This window comes from Rissa tridactyla, chromosome 5 (genome assembly GCF_028500815.1).
Source record: "Rissa tridactyla isolate bRisTri1 chromosome 5, bRisTri1.patW.cur.20221130, whole genome shotgun sequence".
NCBI lineage: Eukaryota > Metazoa > Chordata > Aves > Charadriiformes > Laridae > Rissa > Rissa tridactyla.
The window spans coordinates 43,054,334-43,071,529 of NC_071470.1; the positions used below are offsets into that span (position 1 = coordinate 43,054,334).

The 17,196-nt window shown below is 37.3% G+C and overlaps 1 protein-coding gene across 2 annotated transcripts in view; it reads left to right on the forward strand.

The window, feature by feature from the left end:
* The window catches only part of SPOCK3 (SPARC (osteonectin), cwcv and kazal like domains proteoglycan 3), a 287,250-nt gene that overhangs the window by 218,926 nt on the left and 51,128 nt on the right, over window positions 1-17,196 (forward strand). For both annotated transcript variants that reach the window (XM_054204103.1, XM_054204102.1), the window contains one exon: window positions 6,040-6,154. In XM_054204103.1, coding sequence (XP_054060078.1) covers window positions 6,040-6,154 — 115 coding nt within the window. The remainder of the gene's footprint in view (window positions 1-6,039; window positions 6,155-17,196) is intronic.

The following is a 17,196-nucleotide window of genomic DNA, read 5'->3' on the forward strand; positions in this document are numbered from 1 at the left end:
AGGGAATATCTGCAGACTGCACCTGAAGGCACTGGTGCATGAGCTTCTGTTCCTTACTTGCCAGAGAAATCACATGTATCCTCATTACTTAGGTTTAGTTAGTTTGTTTAGAAGCCACTAGATATTCCTGGCAAGACAGTACTACTGTGGAAAAATATGTTATCTTGCCACTAAGGTAGTAGCATTCTCTAAAAGGAGTTAAGTCTGTGAGAAAACGCAAATTGATAAAATGCTGGGAAATACCAAAGTTAATGTTGCACAAGAACCATTTGTCTTTCTTTTTGGGAAGACATATAATGCAATCTTAATTCTGTTGCTGCTTCTTCCACAGAGCTCGACTTGCTTAACACAGAATGGATATACCTCTCTTGTATCTAATCGGTAACTCATTTTCTCTGCACTGTTCAGTACAGTCTTATGTCTTTTATTATACAGTAGCCACACAGTTAAACTAAATTCCTCATCTGCTTTAATATGTCTTTAGTCCCTGTAGAATTTGAGACATCTGCAAATAGTAACTAATTTACACTGTCTCATACACAGTCCCTCTGTGTGATACGAGTGTTGTTTTGCAGATAGAAGGTGATTCTGCAGGTAGATGGAAGTAAAAAAATTATTTGTGAGATTTGATGTCCAATTAAAGGATTGTTTTTTTCATATTTCACACTGCAAAGCATTTATAAGTTCAATTCATTTTTGGTTTAGCTTATCTAAAAATATTTAGCATGTTCCCAAATCAGATCTCAGGTTTTCAAGAGCTTAGAGAGCACAAATACACTCAGTACCAAACAGAATTTTGCTGAAATAAGTTATCTAAGATCCGTGGACCAGCATAAGCATTATTTTCCTTTTTCCATCTTTCAGTCTCTCCAGCAAATGAATAAGATTTATACAAGTAATAGTCTCTTGACAGTGGTTCATTCCCGGAGCAGGTCTATCCTGTACTTCCTCACTGAATAAGCTTGATGCCATCTGGCCCACCCATTTTCTCAAAGCAAGATGGACCACACAGGTGTCATTCCTGACGGGTTTGTCTAATCCTGGTTGTAAAGACAGTGATTAAGATTCAATAAACTTCTCCAACAATTTATTTCAATACTTCACTGCCCTTATTATTAGAAAGTCCTCCTAGAATCTAATCTGAAACTTTTCTGCAGCAATTTAAGCCAATTATTTCTTGTAACATTCGTCATGGTATTCTTTTCAGGTATCTTTCGGATGCCTTTTACCTATTTGACAGCTGTTACATGAATCCTCTTTTCTCAAGACTGAACATCCCCGCTCCTTGAGCCTCTTTCTCAGTGACTCTATTTTCTAGGCCTCTGATCGTTTCTGTTACTCTTTTTTTTGTACTTTTATCAATTAATTCCTGTCCTGTTTGAAACCTCATCACCAGGCTGGACAGGGTGCTCTATTTTAAGCGCTGCCAGAGCTGTGTGGAATTATTTTACATGTTTTGTAGGTTGCAGTCCAGTTTATATATCCTGGTATGGTAATGTTTTTAAACACCATTCAATTGTTCATAATGATCACTAGATTTTTATTTTTCCTTAGAAGTATCCACTAGCCAGTTGTTCCATAGCTTGTATTTTAAATGTGATTTTTATGTCTACCTAAGAGTAAAACATTCCATATTTATTTTCTTCATCTTTCATTCATTTCCAGTCTAATAGTACATTTTCTGTCCTTCACAGTTTCTCAATGGCTGTAAGTTTGCTCAGCCAGTTCAAGTGTTCAAGGACGTAAACATCAAATTCAACTAATTTGAAAATTTCTAGATTGCATAAATATTCTCTAAATATTCTTTTTCACTCAATATAGAGTTCTTACCTCTCTGTATGTAACGCTCATGCTGACATATTTCTCCTTTCTGTAGAGGTTTTCTGTGTATTTGAAGTCATCAAAAAGTTTTCCCGAGTCACAGTGTTCTCCCCATATATTAATGACATGCATACTGTCATTCACACTGGAAAAATTAGGTCAGTTGGTCACAGAAGGATGATATGGGGGTTTTCTAAAGGTAAACATTTATATGTGGAAATGTGTGATGTTTACCTGGAACTTGGTTTACAAATACAAGGATTGGGATTGTTTGGAACTTAACGTGAAAAATAAAGTATGTCCTGTCCTTGTATTCGTGCCAATCAAATGCACACAAAAATCGTAGGTTTTTTTCATTGTATTTTCATTTTTTCATTATTTTGCCGTGGAAGAGTTAGGGGTGGGGTTTTTTGCATTTTGGAGTAAAACCTAGGCTCTTGATATATGCAACATACAGAGGTCTGTTTGGCAGCCTTTGACTGGTAGCTACTTTGGAATGGAAGGTGGCAGAGCCTAATGAAATATGTCACTATCATTTAATCTTTCCAACTCCATAACAGTAGTTCTAAGAGGAGAGCTCATATATATCAAAATAACATACACTGTAGTAGTTGTTTCAGAAATATACCTGTCCTCATCTTTACTGTAATAACAGTAAAGCTGCAAGAGTGGCGTCTAAAGATGTCATATATTCTTCGATGTTCTTCCCACAGATTTTAATTGCTTGTTCACTAAACAACTACTTTGGGCAAATGTTGAACGTTGAGTCCATTTGAGACTGAACAGGTTTTCAAACAGGCAGAATATGAGTAAACAAATTACATTTTGCTATGGGTCACTTGACAGTACAGAAATTAGGAATTTTTCATCCTAAACTATATATCTATATATATAGATATATAGATATGTACCCTGACATGGTACGTATTCTTTATCTATATCGAAATAATTTTTTTTTTAAGCCCTGTGCAACATATTGCTCTGAAGTCAGAAATACCTATTCTTCTGCCTTGAAACAAAATGTGTGAAAATTCAAACAGTTGAAGCATCCTTAGAATCAAACATACATATGAGACATCGTGAAACTCTGGTGTAGAAAACTGATATGGTAAGAGGAAAGGGGAATCAAGATCAGAAGATAAAAAGCTAGATATATTCAGAAGTAAAATGGTATTTTTTCATGCATATAAGGGATTGTGATGAAAGTAGAACAAGCAGTTAATGATTTATAAAACCAAAATAAATAAGGAATATTGTGAATTCCAACAAATGAGTTTCTTGAAAATTTCATTACATATTTTTGCTATATAGAAAACTTACTAATAAAGCCAAATAAATTTGAATTATTTTATTGCTATACATAGCATAATAGTTCGTGTATTTTTTTGCCGTTTAAACTCTTCAGATGTTTTCCACACAAAACAAATTATTTCATCACTGTTCCCAGCACTACTTCTCCTTTGTATCACTGCTTCTCATTGTGTCCTCATATTCTGTATGCCACAGATTTCTTTTTCTGTGGAGTTTTTCAGGTTTGTTGCTTGCTTTTCTGCCAGTTTGAGAATAATGTTGAGGCAACGTTGACCTGCCTTTATTTAGCTGAGCTACCTTTGCAATATCCCAGTGCATTGTTTATTTGGGGAACAAGGACAAGAGGTTTGAACCAGAGTTATATTCCTGGTGTCATTAGCTGCTGACACGAAATTGTCAGAACAGCCTATGAATTACTTTCTGACTTATGCAAGCACCATGATTTTGTTTTGTATCTGGAGACAAGGAATCTATCTCTGCCACCTGACTATCCATAAAATGAGTTCAGTGAGTGTAAAAATTCTAGCGTACCTGTGAATGGGAGTACTGATTTGGAAGTGTTATGTGCTGACCTACCTTGCACTCACTAACTCAGGCATCAGTGGCTGGTGGCAGCATTAAGTTTTTCTTAACATTTAAAAGGGCAACGATATTTGCAAACAGGACTCAGTAGGTAACTCTAAAGAAAAATAAATCAAAAGGACTAAACTCACAACTTATTATGTTAGCTGGAGCAGCTTTGAAGTACTTACTAGTTTCTTCAGCAATATTTGAGTGAAAACAGTAACACTGAAGTCTGTAACTAATAGTTTCTCAATTAAAGGATTAAGGAAATCTTCAAAAAATAAAAAAGTATTCCTTTGGTTTGCACTTTTCATATTCTGATTCTCAGTAAAACTAACCTGAAATGGGTTTATATGTCCATATTTAAATGGTGGTCTCATTAAGTTCAGTCAGCAACAGGAGTAATCAAAGCCGAAAACACAGGTATTTGTAGGTTTGACTTCTTAAGCTACTAAGATTCGACAATAAAGATTCTAAGATCTTAAAAAAAGGGAAGATACCTGTTTTCAACAGAAGCACATATTAAATTCAGGCTATGATCCATTCAACTAACTCTGAATATTGTTTTGAGTATTAAAATACATATGAATTAGGTCATGTGCTATTTGGAAAGAGGTCTGGCCAGCATCACAGCTAATGCAAGCACTCTACTGTACAGCCAGGATAATTGTGCAGGGATTCAAATGGCATTCATGTACTCAACATAGGCAGAGCTGTTTGATTTGCTTCAATTTTCTGGTCCTTTATAAGACACTAGTGCTATTCGTATAGCTTTCAGTTGGAGCAAATCTGTTGTTCTTTTTTGTTAGAATTAAAAGTTTCTTTTAGCCTCATTGTCCTTTAACCGTGCCTTTTTGGCAAAAGATGGCACATTCAGAACTGAACTATAATGATGATTTTAAGTAAATACACAAAATTTGAGCTATTCTTTTCTCTCTCTTCTGATATGTCGTCTTTTTGGTATTGGCAGTGGTGCATAAGGCTATTATTTCAATGCAGTCATGCAGTTCAGCTTGTATGGTGAAGGTAGGTATAGGTATATACCCATAGATATATATATCTATAGGTGAAGAACTGCACGACAGTACAACACGGTTAGAAGTCTGACTGCATGAGAGGTTGATAAAGTCCTGTAAATTCACAGTGCTTATATCCGCATACTAGTGGAAACCTCAAGTGTAGCCTTTCAGGAGCCTCCCTTATTCTTACATAGCTACAGTGCTCCCACCCCTTACTCATTTTCAGGAGAGACAGAGAGAAACTTCAACATTAGGATTTGACAGAAATCCTGATAATTGTATAAGGAATACGCATAAAACTAAAGTTAGATACCCAAACAGAAGATGAGTCAGGGAATATAAGGCAAAAATTCTGGTGAGATTGTTCTTCTGAAGTATTGTGATGCACAGAAAACACTTCGTATTTTTATTTGTTACTTGAAGTTACTGACTCCTTCACTTTTAAGTTATATGTCCCTTAGCTAATTAATGAGATATCTTCCATCCTTTATTCAAGGATAAAATGTTCTCCATAACCATCTTCCTCCTTTCCTTTTCTGCAAAAGCTCTTTGTAGATATTTACACACACACGTGTTTTGGTTTGTGTTTTTCCTGGTATTACATTGGCAAAATGTCCTGCAGAAAGATCTGCTTTGGAAAAAAAGTGCAACTTTTCAGTAAGAATGACAGTGTTTACAATAATGTTGTTTTCTATGTATGTGGTCTTCAACTATGATATTTTTATATGATTGAAAACAATTCAATTTCCTGGTTAGACTTAGTTAATTTTTGTATGGTTTCTGAATTGGAGCTGTAAGTATCCGATCAGAATCAGAAACAAAAATTAATCTGTTTCTATATAGGAAAAGATTGTCACTGTGCAGAATTGCATCAGGCACAGCTTTCCATTTTATTTGTTATTGCTTTTTACTTGGATACTGTCATCTTAAAGGTAGAAATTAAGTGATAAACGCTACAATAATTCACTGTTAATCGCTTCCCATCAATAATGAATATTGTTGCCTTATTCATATAGTAGAAATAAAACCAATGCAGTTTACTTCCATTTAATATGCATATTCAAATCAGTCTAACACCAGAAGTGCATTCATGCTTGAATTGAGCCTGAAACCATAGCCAGGTTAGGGAACAAAAGCTTTGTATGTTTATATGTAATCTAATTCTTAGTACAAAGGTAGCATATTAGACTGAAAATTTGTCCTAGCACCTATGTCTGCAAAGATTTAAGCACTTCATGAAAGATTGCCTCAAAATACTTAAAGAGCTATAATTTTTATTATAAAAGATGTTTATATTAATGGTAGTCATTCTCTCTCCTTACAGTGTAAATTAGACTATCAAGCCTGTGTCTCAGGAAAACAAATCTCAGTGAAATGTGAAGGACGTTGCCCTTGCCCTTCTGACAAATCCACCAATGCAGGCAGAAATGATAGGAGAGGTGAGTGATGGTAATTTGTATGATATTTTTAACAGCTCGTTTCTAGAAGGAAATAAGATTTTGCTTACAGAAGAGTGCAGTGATCACAAACACTGATTATTCTTGGATAAAAACAGCTTTATTTTGTTCAAGGTTATTTTCTTTGCCTGTGGGTTTGGAAATTGTGCCTACAGTAAAATACCACTGTAGTTTTCAATTGCAGCTATCATAGTATGAATTATTGTTATTCTTTTTTTACTCTTTAATACTCCTCAAGATGCCTATGGTTGTACTTAAGATAAAGAATAATTCATTCCTTGTTCCTCAGTGTTTTCAGTTGAATATACAAGAAAATGAAGTGCGATAGAAAAAAGAGAAACTTAAAAGTCCTTGTTACTGCTCATATCATAGGAGAAAGCAGTTGCACTTGAACTATGGAACTATTAGTAAAGACTGTAATATAAAAGTGAGTTCTTTGTTTGAGAAGTGTTTTATAGGAATAAGTCAGCTTCCTTTTGGACCATGCATGAGATTAGGCTGCTGAAAAATGCAGTTGCTTTGCAGTGCTTCTTAGCCATTGGTGCAACTGGAGAAAAAGTTTGTGGCTAAGCATATTGTATTTCAGTGACTCCCAAGTGACTTGGGAAGGTTGTTGTTAAAACAGGATACCATCTTTGGTGCTCCTGTATAGAGAGCCATCTTAGCATGAGATTTTAGGCCACCATATACCTGAATTTGCCAAGAACAGCATAGAATTATAGAACATGTTGGGTTGGAAGGGACCTTTAAAGGTCATCTAGTCCAACCCCCCTGCGGTAAGCAGGGACATCTTTAACGAGATCAGGTTGCTCAGAGCCTCATCAAGCCTGGCCTTGAATGTCTCCAGGGATGGGTCTTCCACCACTTCTCTGGGCAGCCTGTTCCAGTGTCTCACCACCCTCATTGTAAAGAACTTCTTCCTAATGTCTCATCTAAACCTACCCTGCTCTAGTTTAAAACCATTACCCCTCGTCCTATCACTACATACCCTCGCAAACAGCCCCTCCTCAGCTTTCCTGTAGGCCCCCTTCAGGTACTGGAAGGCCGCTATAAGGTCTCCCTGGAGCCTTCTCTTCTCCAGGCTGAGCAACGCCAGCTCTCTCAGCCTGTCTTCATAGCAGAAGTGCTCCAGCCCTTTGATCATCTTCATTGCCCTCCTCTGGACCTGCTTCAAGAGGTCCATGTCCTTCTTGTGCTGAGGGTTCCAGAGCCGGATACAGTACTCCAGGTTGGGTCTCACGAGAGCAGAGCAGAGGGGGAGAATCACCTCTCTGGATCTGCTGGCCACGGTTCTTTTGATGAAGCCCAGGACGTGATTGGCCTTCTGGGCTGCAAGATCCAGCATGACTGCAGGTCTGTGTTTTTGTATTTCTTTAGACTGATCCAGACTGTAGACTTCAGACGGTATTTTTTTTGTCTTTCTGTATAGTCACACTTCTGATGAGTAAGCTAAAATCTTTATGCACAAATACCCTGTATCCTTATTGGAAATACATCAAAACTAGTTTTTGAAGTTTTTTGTTTCTTTTTTTTCCTGTAGCAACCCTATAAAGGTAAAAGAAACCAGTGTTACATTCCTGGATTGTGTTAAAGTTGGTATTTCATGATGGTTTGATGTTATTCCAAATTCATTGTGCATGAGAGTCTTATCGTTTCCATGATAAGCTGTAGCTACTGCCAAAACTTTCTTTTTTTCCTAGTTTAAAAATTGAACTAATGTTCATTTAAGAATGAATAAACATGACCACGGCAAACATCGAGCTGTGTGCAGACATATAAGTCAATTGAAGAACTGCTCTGAAGCACTTCTTTAGGTCACTTTTTTGGTCTTCGAAAATATCATTGATTGTGTAATTAAATATTAATTGAATATGTGTAATTAAATATTCCCTATGCTATAGCCCATCCACAAAACAATAACAGCCTTGAGGGTTTTTTAAAGCATTAATTTACAATACCGTGTAGTAACTGTAAATAAATAGGTAAATCTGTCACCTGCTCACATTGCCAACCCGAATGAAAAACACTGGAAGACCCAGCCTTATATGGTCATTTTGGCCCCTTTGATAAGAGGTATAGTATAGCATTAATGCAGTTGCAGTTTTCACTACCAACAATTTCTGCATCTCCAGCATAGATGTGGGCATGTTTGCTTAACAGTGGGCATGAAGTGAAGTTAAGATAGTGCGCCGAGAAGCATCTTTCTGTGAGTAGTAGGCATACAAGTGTTAGTTCTTTAATATGGTACCATTGCCCTCAGTTTTTATCAAAATAAAATTAGCATTTTCTCTGCTGGAAGCTGTTTCCACCTGAGGCAGTTATTTTTGGCTTCGTGTGTGTTCTTTCAAGCACATTCTATTTTTGGTACTTCTGTACTTAAACACTGAAAACAATCTATAGACAAATTTTATTGGTTTCAACAAAATGGAATTGTTTTTAATTAGGAATGAACTCTTCTTGAAGATTTATACTGCCAAGGGATCAAGATTACTTGTGCTTAGTTATGTAAAAGAGGAAGAAAAAAGATCCTATATGAGTATGGGAATTAATACTAATCCTGTCTTGACAGATTGTCAGGGCAAGCAAAATACAGGGGTTTTCCAACTGCTACATTTTATTGCAATGTTGAAATTTGAATATAATTTCTTTACAAGGCCAAAGGCCAGGAGACATGAGAAATATGGAAGAGAGATAAGTATCATTACTGAAATTTCAGCCATTATTGTAACAGAATAGAAAATTTATTATAACTTTTTTATAAGAAGTTGTTTGTAAGAATACAATTATTCTCTTTAAATGGAGCTCCATTAAGTGTTCTAAGCTGCGTGCACACAGGTCAGTTGTTTAGAAAGTTGATGAAGCCAAAGTAAGATTAATGCTCCAGTTTCAGGGATAACTTAAGTGAGGGTTTCCTAAAATACATCCCCTGTCTAAGACAAGTTTTAATTTTTTCAGAGTCACAAATTTTACTGAAATTTTGGTGTATTTAGGGAGAAAAATACGTCCGTGAACTTTCCCAGAATAGTCTTGGTGTGGAACTCCATACTCATTTGGAAAGCAAAATTAAACCAGTATTCAGAAAAACAGATTTGTGTCTTGAAATGTATGTGAACCTAATCATAAAATCATAGGAAACTCTTGGAAGTGAACTCGGAAGTTTATCTAATCCACCTCTCCGATGAATGGATGTGGCAGGTGAGAGCATCCTGGTTTTTGTGAAAGCTGGCTCGTTTTAGTGGTACATTCAGTAACATTAAAACAGACGGATGTGCAAGGGCTGTTAGATTGAATCCAAAAATGAAAGAGCTAAGAACTTGATCTAGAACTGGATGTATAAGTTGATAACAAAATAAACAAGAAAAAAAGGACACAATACAATAAAGATCTTTCTTTGTCATGTTTTTAGTTTAGAGAAAGCAATGAGATAATCCACAGCAGGTGCTCCAGTAATTTTTAAAAAGACAAAGAAAAGAAAACCAAATGTAGTGTACTGCCATAAGAGAGGGAAAATCTGAAGAACACTTGAGGCAGTGTTAGAGGGAAGGATCACACAAAGTTAGAAATAAGATAGGGAGTATAGAAGAGAGGGATGGCTTAGGGAATTGCATAGAAGCAGAATGAGAAAGGTAAACCAGAATGAATGGGGGGCACCGCCACTAGTGACAGAGGTGTTAATTAAGACAGGTGAGGAAGCACTTATAGGACCCTATCTTATTTTACACGCTAGCTATTGCCTTATGTCCTATTTTCACTCTAATCTCCTCTTCAAGTATGTACCAGGATTTGGAGCATCCAGGTCATACTGGCTTACACAGTTGTGAATGTAGGGATTTCACCAAGATGGAATCTGCATGTCTTTATTTTCCTAAGCTTTTATGAAGCTTTTTTCCAGTGGTTATGTGGAACCAGAAACTAGGAAGGCTTCTGTGCACTGCACACTTTAAAAGACTTCTGTCCCCTTGGCAATGTCTGGGTGCTGTTTTTTGCTTCGAATAGTAGTTATGATCCTTTTGCTCTGAGACATACTGAGCTCTGTCCCTTGCCTGTCGTAGAGGACAATGGTTTTGCTAGTCCTGCTCTTCAGTCTGGTAGATAAGAACAAATAGGCAATGGTGCAGAATGTAGGCTTACCGACTGCGTCACTGGGATAAGGAGATGGGACAAGTCGATGTGGTAAACGCAGAAGCTGCGATCATTTTTAACACTTACCTCTGCACACCGCATCTGCTTTACCTTCTGGCAAAGGTACCTCCTGCCACCCATTCCCAACTGACCCAAAAACAAGCACCAGATGAATGCTTTTTCTGCCAGGCCAGTCAGCCTCACCTCTGTGCCCAGCGGGATCGCGGAGCCAGATCCTCCTGGAAACTATACAAAAGCACATGGAAAATAAGGAACTGATTGATGATGGCCAGCATGGCTTCAGTAAGGGCAAATTCTGTCTGACAAATTTGGTGGCTTTCTGCGACAGGATTACAGCATTGGTGGATAAGGGAAGAGCAACTGACGTCATCTGCCTGGACCTGTGCAAAGCATTTGACACTGTCCTGCATGACATCCTTGTCTCTAAACTGGGGAGACATGGACTTGATAGATGATCCACTCAGTGGATAAGGTATTGGCTGGATGCTCAAACTCAAGAGTCACAGTCAACAGCTTGATGTCCAAGTGGAGACCAGTGACGAGTGGCATTTCTCAGGGGTCAGTACTAGGGCCAGTGCTGTTCAACCTCTTTGTTGGTGACATGGACAGTGGCATTGAGTGCATCCTCAGCAAGTTTGCTGACCACACCAAGCTGTGTGGTGCAGTCAAGACACTGCAGGGAAGGGATGCCATCCAGAGGGACCTGGACAGGCCTTGAGAGGTGAGCCTGTGCAAACCTCGTGAAGTTCAGTATGGCCAAGCGCAAGGTCTTCATCTGGGTTGGAGCTATCTGAAGCACAAATGTAGGCTGAGCAGAGAATGGATTGAGAGCAGCCCTGAGGAGAAGGACTTAGTGTGTTGGTTGATGAGAAGCTCCACATGACCCAGTAATCTGCACTTGCAGCCCAGAGGCCAACTGTATCCTGGGCTGCATTAAAAGAAGCGTGGCCAGCAGGTCAAGGGAGGTGATTCTGCACCTCTACTTCACTCTCGTGACGCCCAACCTGGAGTACTACATCCAGCTCGGGCCCCCAACATAAGAAGGACACGGACCTATTGGAGGGAGTCCAGAGGAGGGTCTTGAAGATGATCGAAGGGCTGGAGCACTTCTATGAAGACAAGCTGAGAGAGTTGGGGTTGTTCAGCCTGAAGAAGAGGTGGCTCAGGAGACCTTATAGCATCCTTCCAGTACTTCAAGGGGGCCTACAGGAAAGATGAGGAGGGACTCTTTATCACGGAGTGTGGTGATAGGACAAGGGGTAACGGTTTTCATCTTGAAAGGGTAGATTTAGATTGGATACTAGGAAGATGTTCTTTTCTGTGGGGGTGGTGAGACACTGGAACAGGTTGCCTAGAGAAATTTTGGTTGCCCCATCCCTGGAAGTGTTCAAAGCTCCCCCTGGATGGGGCTTTGAGCAGCCTGATCTAGTGGGAGGCATCCCTGGCCATGGCAGAGGGGTTGGAACTAGATGATCTTTAAGGTTCCTTCCAACCCAAACCATTTTATGATTCTCTTTTGGGTATGAAGCATGCTTAGCTTCCATATTCAGCTATCTAAAATGAATAGGAACTTGTAGACCTACTGTCTGCAGTGAAGTTTAGCCTATTCTGTGACTATCACAGGCAAGACAGAGTGAACAAGAACATGTAGTGCATCTGAATACTGGGATTTGTTTAAGAACTGATGAGATCAGAGCTTTTACTTGATGTGATTTTCTCTTTCAAACTCATTCTCTCACCCTACCAACCAGCGCTACCTTCACTAGATCTCAGCATACCTTCCAAGCTGAGAGGTCAGTGCTGACCTGGACCTGTCAGGCAGAAAGTAATGTTGGTTTCTGCTGTTCAGCTGCATGCAGTTACCTATCAGGTGTTATTGGACATGGTGCCTGAGAAGTCCTGCAGCATTTCATCTCAGTGCATCACGCTGGTCTCAAGGATCTCTCCTCACTTCCAGCATCTTTCCACCAGCCAGGATCTTAACTGTCTTCTTTCAGGGACCCCTTCTTTCTGGGCAGCCATTCTTCTTCCAGGACCCATCCTGTCAGTCCCCTACCACCCTCACCACCCCAGCCTCCATTTTCACAATCTAAATAGTCTATGTGCAGAACCACTTCTGTTTTATCAAAATTTACACCAGTCCATACCAATTGCAGCTAGCAAGAAGCAGCCTTATAGACTGAGGATTCAAAAGTTCCATTTTAGACATTCAGACACACACACAGACTTACCTGCTACCTGTTAGCATTCATATTTGAAACTATTTTTGACCTTCTGCTATAGCACATTTATTTGTAGTTTTGTTACGTTTTTTTAGTAATGTATAATTCACTGGTCTACATCTACTCTCAGTAATTTAAAGTGATTGGTTGTTGGTACAAAGCGTCTGGCAGTTGGCTGTTTTGACTTTATTTAAATCCTGTTTCCTTTCAGCCAACTTGAGAATTAACAGAAAGATTTCTTTGAGGAAAAAAAAAAGTGACTTAATTATGGAGAACTAGAGGTGAAGGAGATAAGGCTTTTCTATCGGAATTTTTTCTTGTCTTGTGAACAGATTTTCAATTTGCTTAATGTAATTTGTTCCTTAAACAAGTGTGGGGTTTAGAAGAAAAATAATTTTATTGAGTGCTCTTCTGTCATTTGGCACTTTTTGCTAATTTTAACTTATTCTTTTCTTCAGCTGTATCTTCTCCCAGACAATATTTAAGTAACAGTAAATATTATTTCAGTTTTATTTCCAGTTTTCTAGTCCAGTACTGATTCATGTTTGATTTGTTCTGAATTGAAACCTATGAATAGACATTCAAATGGGCAAATTTGTGTGACGTAAGTACGTACTGCTAACATTCCTTAAAGAAAATAAAAATTTAAGTTTTGTTAAGGTTGTGGGAGAGTTCTTTCAAGTTCTTAACTGATTTCAATGAGTTGGTACAGCAGTTTTACTATCCTGTTAAAAAAAAAATATTTCCTTTTGTAATCTGAATAGTTAAATGGCTGAAAAACAGCAAGAACAAAAAGTTGAATCAAGTGTAGTCACGACTGAACTTTCTGCTTCACAATAATGTTTTATTTTGCAGATTAATATATTTAAAATACTTTTCTCAGGTGCACAAGCTTCTTTTGATGCTAACGAACATCATTTATGACTGTTGCAATTGCCTAACAAACTCAATGATACCTTGGCATGATTCCAGAAGCATTGTCTTGCTTTTTAGTTTATTTAGTATTGCTTTTGCTATTTTGAATTTTTAACAAAATGCAAAATGTATCTCTCTGTCAGTGATCTCATATTCTCAGATAAATATTTACGGTTCACTTACTGAATGACATATTGACTTGAAACCTGTTACATTTTATATTTGTTGAGTATATATTGAAATGGTACTCCGTCAGGAGATCGCAGATGTTGCTTCATTCCTTGCATTATATGTGATGTAATTCAAAAGTTGTGACGAAAACCTTTAATGAATAGCAATATGGTTTTAAAAACCTCTAGATGCATAATGGGAAGTTCCATTTTTCTTTTCTCTCTTTCAGCATGAATGAAAAAGGCAGGCAAAAAAAAAAGCTATTGTAAAAGTTACACAAACCTTTGTACTCTGGGAATAGTTCAGCTTTGTTCAGTGACTTTGGCCATTCTAATTATAATGAAATTACTCTGTAAATGTGTCTGACCCACTGTATAGTCCTACACTGTATTAACCTCTCCTACTTACTGTAGTCTTCTGTTAATTTCTACAAAATTTTAATAAGTAGCTTATTATATAAAAATGAAAAAGAAATACTGAATATTCTTTACATTCTGCTAGAGAAAATTATATACCAGTAAGCTTAATTAAAAGCTTACTGCGTACTAAGTGTGAACACTTGACTACGTGCATCACCAAATGAAGTCAGAATTTGATTTTTGATGTGCATGGCTCAAGCTCTAGTTAGAAGGAAGATAAGAAAAAGACAGAAAATCAATATATGATATAATTACCAAGAAATTTATTTTTGTGTTAAGTTGATTAAGCGCTTTCAATCGTTCGTATGTTTTCATGTTTAGACCTGGCAAGCATTAGAAATTGATTTGCTTTAGTTTGCAAAGTATGTGTGCTTCTTTGTTTGTATCTTGCAGGGTCTAGGTGGCCAGGTTTATTAAGAGGTTTTGTTAATTCAGAAGGAGGAATGAATACCAACAGCAAAGTCCTCAGCGTTTTTAATAACCAAAAAATATTAGTTCAAGATGTTACAAGAAAAAAAAGAAAAAAGTGAAAGTCGTTTTGTGCTGTTATTTACTTCTCGTGGTATAGATGTAGGTCAAAACCCACAACGTCTGTTTTTACTACATAAAGAAATAAGGGAGTCTGTGGAATATATGTCTTAGAAATAAGGACACAAAGTTTTAACTGTGTTTACTTTTTATGTACCATTTAGTATATTATGTATGAGATTTATATATATTTACAGTATAATACCTTACATTTTCTAGCTGACTGAAAGAGCATTTCTGGCTTATATTGGATACTGGTTGAGGAGTCAGGGTAGGTGATGTGCCAGGGTTTGGATTCACCTGTAATCTTCTTCTGTATGAAATTTACCTTGTTTCCAGCCTCAATATTTCCTCGGATTTCTTTTTTACTAGCATTGTACTTATATTACTACTTGAGATATGGAAAACCAATGATATTAGATTGGTAACTATTTCTTAGGAAAGTAGAGGTTGGTGGACTGAGGAGTTTTATACCTCATCTTCCAGAAAATAAAAAGGGAGGTGCCAGACAACAGCCTTCTCTGTGATCAGCTGTAATATTTAACATCTTTCAAAAGCTGCAGAATGATGCAGAGAAAAGAATATGTCAGTCTCTGAAATAAAATTGTTTCACATCCATTCGGAAACTGAGATAGAAAGAGATTATTCACTCTGCACTCATTGGATCATTGCAGACATTTCCTTACTTGTTATATAGATTATATAGAGGCTTATTGACTAAATAAATTTAAAAAATTGTATAAGATATTAATAACAATGAAAACCTTCAAGACGCAAGATGGTGTTGGTGGACTGTTTTGGTTGGGTTTTTTTCTTGCCTGGACCAAATACGTGGGGTATGTCTCTTTTCATTTTCACAGCACCATAATATGAGACATTTGGCAATACAGATGACAAAATCCCACTGGGTATGTCAGTCTGAAGCAAAATGGGCAATGAAGACATACATGGCATTTCTGCGTTTACAAGAAGGTCCTCACTTAACATGTTTTGAATGCCAGAGCAGCAGATGAGTGTATGGCTGACAACTCTTATCTGTGGTCAAAGACCTTCCAAAGGTATCTAGGAAAAGCATCCATTGTTAGTTGGCTTGAATTTCCTCTACTCTAGAGTACATACATTGGGAAAGTTAAATTATCCTTAAATCCAAGAAGCTTGACAAAGTGCCTGTGTTTTATGTCTATGTCAAGCTATGCTAACATATGTAATAAATGTGTGCCATGACATTCCCACGATCCTGGTCTCACAAACAGTCTATTTCAAAGATTTGGCTGATGTGTGCTACACCATCCTCCTGTGTTATGTCTTTGGATTTCTTCTTTATGGGAACAAGGTTGGGATTCTGCCCTGACATAGAGTCAAGATGCAGCTGGAACGTGCAGTCATACCCAAAACTCAGAATCAGTTGAAGGTCCTGCAGTTTAGATGGAAAAAGCTAGAACATTGTGGGTAAAATATTAAATGTCCCTTTTCATTCATTAGCTACTGAAACAGTTGCTCTCAACAGTTAATTTCTAATAAATCCTGTGAAAGAGCTGACTTGATATTTTCACTAAAATTACAGAGGTGGACTTACAGTCACGGAAAAAAAAGGCTTATCTTTATCTGATCATCTGAGGAGGACTATATAGGTAACACAGGGAGCTGCTATAAATGTCTAAATGTCATACTCTTTTGAGTTTAAGCTTTTGCCAGAAGGAAGTGAAAAGGCAACATGGCATGCTGAAAGTATTTTCGGTTAGCATATCTGAAAGACTTTAATCACAGAACATAGCTGCTCTCTCAGCTGCATCCTATTTTATACCGAATATTACTGAATTGTTAATTGCTTTGGAGAGGTGAGGATAAGTAACAGTAGGATTAAAGACACTGTGGATTCCATTTTGTTCTGTGTGCATCAGTGCATGAAAAACAAATATAGGGACTCTTTTGAAACAAATAGCAAAACAGCATTCTGCCAAATCCTCTTATTTTATTTACATGGCAACATCTTCTCAATACGTGACCTCAACCACTCTTCATATAGTACAGGTATAGATGCCAAAAAAGAGCTTTTGTTTTGTTTGCGTTCAAAGAGAACACTGAATGGTTTCCAGACTTCACAAATAAAGAGATTTAGGGCCAAAAATAACATTGTGTTTACTCCTTAATCTCTACTTTTTATTATTACCTTTCAAGGACAGATAGTAATATTTTGTAATTCCTTTTTTCTCTTCTGCAAGATTAACTCCAGGACATCAGTAGAATAAAATCTGTATCCAAAACAACATATACTAGCCCAATTATGCCTAGTATTCAGGGATCAGTTATGGGGTAGCCAGGAGAAGCTGTTTATATGAGACAATGAGCAAAATTCCCATCTATAAGATGAAGTTCATGCTGTGTGGTCAAGGATAAAATTTAACTTTCAAACCTCAAATAAGAAAAAAATAACCACCAAAGAAAATTACTGTAATTTTATAGTGCTGTTTGGTCTTTATTTACAAATATGTTAGTATGTTTTAAAATAGTTCCCAAAAGATCCAATTATAGCATCTAATTTTATGCTGCCATCTTGTTACAGAAAATAAGTGACTTGCTTATAAAAAGAAGTACAAGGAGAAGCATGCTGTTTTTCATCATGGAA